This window comes from Astyanax mexicanus, chromosome 14, assembly GCF_023375975.1.
Source record: "Astyanax mexicanus isolate ESR-SI-001 chromosome 14, AstMex3_surface, whole genome shotgun sequence".
In the NCBI taxonomy this organism is placed as follows: Eukaryota; Metazoa; Chordata; class Actinopteri; order Characiformes; family Acestrorhamphidae; genus Astyanax; species Astyanax mexicanus.
In genome coordinates, this window is record NC_064421.1 from 48,918,930 (window position 1) to 48,925,055 (window position 6,126).

Below are 6,126 nucleotides of genomic sequence, written 5' to 3' on the forward strand. Positions count from 1 at the left end.
TTTATTTATTAATATTTGTATTTATTTATACTTATGTCATTTTTTCGTCCTCCGGACATCAGTAGCAGCGTGACTTTGGGCGACGTCATCACCTTGCGACAGTAGCGGTGAGCGGCCATGTGTGTGTACGGTACCCGGCGGTGTGTGTTGGTGTGTGTGAGTGAGTGAGTGTGTGTGTGAGCGGGCGGTTCTGGATGTTGGGGCGGTTCACCCCGCTGGTTCTGGGTCAGTGGATCAGTATCAGGGCTCTGTTGTTGAGTTCGGGGGTTCGCCGCTCTCAGGCCGAAGGAGGAGCCGCGGTCAGAGTCACACAGCCCCGCCGGACCCGCTCACACCCCGCGGCGGGTCTCAGACTCACCATGGACAGGGAAGATCAGCCCGTTACCGAGCAGAGCCCGGAACCGGAGCGAGAGCCGCAGCCAGGAGACGGAGGTGATGCGCGGAGCTGCGCGGGGAAGCGAAAGAGCGAGGAGAACAGCGGCGGCGTTCAGGAGAAGCCTCCCCGCGGGAAGAGGCGCAGGGGCGGCGGGGGTAAGCAGCTCCGGCCCGGGGAGAGGTACGTCCCCCCGCCGCAGAAGCGCAACCCCGCGGTGAGCTTCACCCCGGAGCACTTCGCGGAAACATCCTACTACTTCGAGGCGGGGCTGCGGAAAGTCCGGCCGTATTACTTCGACTTTAAGACCTACTGTAAGGGTCGCTGGATCGGGAAAACCCTGCTGCAGGTCTTCAGTACCGAGTTCCGGGCAGAACCGCTGGATTATTACAGAAAAGCGGCCAAAGAGGGAAGAATCCGGTTAAATGAAGAACCTGTAGAAGACCTGAATATAAGACTGAAGGTGAGAATTAATGCACCAGGAGTAAAGCAGCATAAAGTTATCCAAAAGCAGTGTGTAAGACTGGTGGAGGAGAACATGATGCCAAGATGCATGATTAAAAAAATGTGATTAAAAACCTCCAGGGTTATTCCACCAAATATTAATTTCGGAACTTTTCAAACTTTATGAATATAAACTTGTTTTATTTGCATTATTTGAGGTCTGAAAGCTCTGCATCTTTTGTTTTTTATTTGTAATTTGGGAGAAATGTTGTCTGTAGTTTATAGAATAAAACAACAATGTTCATTTTACTCAAAAATAAACCTATAAATAGCAAAATCAGAGAAACTGATTCAGAAACTGAAGTGCTCTCTTATTCTTTTCCGAGCTGTATTACTGTATTATATATACATACACACATATATACATACACATGCACAAATATATGTATATATGAACACATACACATGTATACACACATGCAAACACAGACAAGCACTGCTGTGAACAATGCGTGTGGGAAAGAGCCAGAAGGGAGGCCTTTCACTGCTGGTGACCACAGAATACACACCAAAAAAAACACATACACTAAATTTAAATGCTTTTCAAACAATTTATTTAGGACTGATTTGTATCTGAATGCAAAGTGAAAAATTGGTGGCTGGTCGTTAATAATATAAACTTTGATTTACAAAAGTGATATCTGCTCTGTTTTTGTAGAACAATGACTTCCTGAGGAACACGGTTCATCGTCATGAGCCTCCGGTGGTTGGTCGGCCGTTGGAGATTTTGGTTGATGACGGTGAAGTCGTGGTGGTGGATAAGCCCGCCTCTCTTCCTGTACATCCCTGTGGGCGCTATCGTCACAACACCGTCATCTTCATTCTGGGGAAGGAGAGAGGTCTCCATGCTCTTCACACCGTGCATCGCCTGGACCGCCTCACGTCCGGCGTACTGCTGTTCGCCCGCACTCTGGAGGTCTCGAAGAAACTGGACCAGATGGTTCGAGATCGACAGGTGAGACCAGAACTACCAGTACAGCTCTACCTGACCGTCACGACTTACTGTTTGGTTTTATGTTCACACCTGTCGTGGCTGGACAGGACTCAGACACACGGTGATGCAGTTTAAATACTTTATAAAATAAAGCTGTGGTACAAAGTGTTGTCAAAACACGCGGGGTTAGTAACAGTAAACAGCAGCAAGATAGAAAACACATACCATAAGGTCATACACAAGGCGAGCTGTATGTGGAGTGAAGTTGTATTAGCATTGAGGTATACAGGTGAAATCAATACTCCGGTGATTTTCTTCCTGGTGGTGCTGTGCGCAGTGTCAAGTGATCGGGTGAGTGAGTGATGTCAGAACGAGGTGCATTCTGGGTATCGTAGTCTAGACAGGAAAGCCTTCGGCACCAGCTGTAACAACACCTGACATTAACGTGATTTTTGGTGATTAGATCACATTCAGATTTTACTTGTCAACATAAAAAAAAAGCGAGGTGTGAACAATCCTGCTCAATATCAGTTTACTACCTTCTCAGCTAGGTTGCATTTTACTTTGTCATTACTTTGTAAATTTTATTTAAAATAAGGAAGGTTTATTTTATGATTAAAAAAATAGCACTACTGAAGTAAATTTAACACTAACATTGCACTTCTGTGGTAGCTGTCTAGCTAGCCAAATGTGTGAAGTCAGAAATTAGACTAGTAGTTAAATATAAAGGGAATATTCCCTCAGTACTGTATTCATCTCGAAACAATAATTGTATTACTAATGAAAACATGGCGACACCACTGTTCCTTACTAGTGTCGCATAGTGCACCTTATAATCCAGTGCGCCTTATAGTGTGAAAAATACAGCCATTTTCCTGTTTTGGCTAATTGTTTAAATTTTTTAAATGATGAAAATAAACAGAATCTGGTCAGAGTATAATATCCAGATACTATTCAGATACAAAATGCATTTTAATATTAGGTGTAAACAGACTATATGAATATGAATAGAACCCTTATAGTAGGTTTACTGTAATTTGGACTGTAGCCTGTGGTTTAATTAATAACTAACTGTTTAATGAATTGCTTTTTAATAATCATGTAAAAAAATCAGGCTGTTTGTAAATGAGATTTGTTTAATTTTTGTCTTTTTTTTTTTTGTTGTTCTTTTTAACGCAGTTGGAGAAGGAGTACGTGTGCCGTGTGGACGGGGAGTTTCCGGATGGTGAAGTGGTTTGTGAGGAACCCATACTGGTCGTCTCCTTTAAAGTGGGCGTGTGCAGAGTGGATCCTAAAGGGAAGGACTGCCGCACGGTTTTCCAGAAGCTCAGTTATAACGGCCGCTCCAGCGTAGTGCGCTGTCGCCCTCTCACCGGCCGAACTCACCAGATCCGCGTTCACCTCCAGTTCCTGGGCTTCCCCATCCTGAACGACCCCATCTACGGAGCTTCGGCGTGGGGTCCGAACAGGGGAAAAGGCGGGGTGGTGGGTGTGAACGACGACGAGCTGCTGGAAGCTCTAATCAGTGAGCATCGCTCCAAGGAGAGTTTGGGTCTTTTGGATCTTCCTGATGATGGTGAAGATGTAGCAGTAAAGGGTGGTGCAGCAGCAGGTACAGCTGCTGGTGGTGATGATGGTGATGGCTTGGTTAACGATGGCTTGTCTGTCTCGACTGAATCTGGAAACTCAGAATTGACTGAGGGATTGAGTGTTTCCAGTAAACTGTCAGTAGCAGAATCATCACAGGCTGGACATTCTGACCTGAATACTCTTAACTCTGAACCTTCAGAATCTTCAGGATTAACAGAGGAAACAGCAAACGGTGCAAAAACAAAGAAAAGCAGCTCAGATCATGAAGAATCCTCAAAAACTGCAGATTCTGCTGTAGCAGTGAGAGATCATTTGTGTGCAGAGTGTAAAATAGTGCGAGCCGACCCGACGGAGGAGGAGCTGGTCATGTACCTGCATGCTCTGTGCTACAAGGGACCTGACTTTAAATACTCCACACAGCTACCTGACTGGGCTAAAGAAGACTGGGTGCAGGATTAAAACGGAAAATTACTGTATTTTTCACACTTTAAGGTGCACTGCATTATGGATTATAAGGCGCATTATGCAACACTAGCAAGGAACAGGGGTGTCGCCATGTTTTCTTTCTAATTCAGCAGATCTCACCTCTGGGTAGTGAGACTTGTAAAGCTAAGTTAAGTTAAGTAAACAAAACTGTAATTCTTAGAAATTGTGGTGGTTTGATGGTTTGTGATCATCCATCTTCCTCTTGATTATATTCCAGAGGTTTTTAATTTGGTAAAATCAAAGAAACTCATCATTTTTTAAGTGAAATCTTATTTTTATTCCAAAGCTGTAGATCAAGGCATTTCCACAGTCACATCCTCAGTCAATGCAGGAGAACACTATACGATACTGTTATAACGTTTGGCATGGCAGTGTATGAACAGTATAGTTCTTTTTCAAATAATAAAGTTTTATTTTTCACCGACCCAAAAGCTGTGGAAGTTCTTTAGAGATGACATGAATAAATTATATTTTTCTGACTCAAAGAAAAAGTCTGCTTTTCTTTAAAATAAAATGTTTTAATTTTATTTTATTGAGATTCTCCATCATATTTCCAACATAGTTCATCCTTAAACACTTTAAATTTAACACCCCACACACACACACACACACACACACACACACACACACCATCCACATACAACAGTTTTATAATAGTACGCTTCACAAAAACTGGACACAGCGACTCTGTTTGGCACAAAGAACTTGTAACTTTTTACATTTGGCACTTTGTACATTAGAAAGCTGAACAGCATCATGGATATGTCAGTTAAAAAAAAAAACGTAATTTACTTCATTATAGTAATAAATTATCCAGAATGAAACTTCACTTAACCCTTTCAGACCTGAATTATTTCCAGTGATAAAAAAAATAAATAAATATAAATAAAATTATGGATATATAGATAGATAAATTATTTGTATTCTTTAGTTTGCATATATTTTATTTTTTATGTTTCCTCTATTTTAAATAATTTTTAACATTGTATTTTTATTCTATATATCTTTTATATACATTTTTTTGTTTCACACTTCATTCCTAAATTGAAAAATATATTCGTTACATGGTGCCTCATTATAGGTGGGATGCTGCCATGCTTTGCCTTATATTTTTATTTTTCCAATGTAGTGGGTAGGGCTAAACTGCTGTTTTTGATTAAATGATAAATGTTAAATATAAATACATAACTATAATATTCCGAAGGACAGCAGGTCTCAATCAATCTGAAAATATACAATAAAGAAGAAAACACACAATGTCCATTGCGCAATGTACTCAAGGTCTGAAAGGGTTAAATACATACATAGGTTTCATACAGTGTTTAAAATTCTTGATTTAAAAAACATTTTTTCTTCAATAAATGGCTTTTATATTTTTTAAATTCTGCTGCTTATTGTTAAATTTGTCAAATTAAGATTTATTTTTCTTCTCCCATAAAACACAGCACCATACTTCACACCATTAACTCTATTACACATTTTTCTCTTCACGCTCTTCTGATCCTGATTATTTTAACAAATACGACGTGTAAAGACAGGACTTACACTTTTACACTTTTAATGTGTGGAGCAGAAAAAACAACAAAAACAAAAAAAACTATTGCACAGGTTCAGCACATGCCTATATCAGATATTAGTTGACTCTGGTTGGATTTATTTTATTTTGTTTTATTTAAATTTAAAGTCTGCTCAGATCAGACCTTAGAGAATATTAGATTGTTTAATAAACCTCTGCCGTTTGTAGTTAATAAAAAGCTGTATAATTTTAATGGCTTTCTTGATACTTGAAGGTTAGGAGAATTGTGAATTTAAAAAAAAATGTTTACGTAATAAATCTATTTTTTTTTTTACATCTCAATTCGACGAGAGTGTGAGCAATAAAAAAAAATAAATTATAAATTATAAAAAAATTAAAACAATGTACAGGGTGGTTTAAGGGTTTAGAGTGGCATCTCAAAATATATTGACCAGCTCATTGTTTCTAAACCCGCTGTTGTTTAAATCAGATCAATTTTTTTGGTTATACAGTAGTTTTACTATAGACTGTAGTTCTGTATCTGTTTCTCTATTTACTTAATTATCCTCCTTTTACCCTGTTCCTCAATACTCAGAACCCACAGGATAGAAAACCAGTACTATTACTACTCGCATAGTGTTGGTATATTAATGTACGGCTCTGGAAAAAATTAAGAGAGCATTTAAAAATGATGAGTTTCTTTGATTTTACCAAATTGAAAAC

The 6,126-nt window shown here is 39.6% G+C and overlaps 1 protein-coding gene across 1 annotated transcript; it reads left to right on the plus strand.

Annotated features, from left to right (window-relative positions):
* Positions 1-96: 96 nt before the first annotated feature.
* On the plus strand, positions 97-5,439 carry rpusd2 (RNA pseudouridine synthase domain containing 2). The gene is made up of 3 exons (XM_007237194.4): positions 97-836; positions 1,536-1,832; positions 2,991-5,439. The coding sequence occupies exons 1-3, from the start codon at positions 195-197 to the stop codon at positions 3,858-3,860; spliced, it is 1,809 nt and encodes a 602-aa protein (XP_007237256.3). The 5' UTR covers positions 97-194; the 3' UTR covers positions 3,861-5,439.
* The last annotated feature ends 687 nt before the right edge of the window (positions 5,440-6,126 follow it).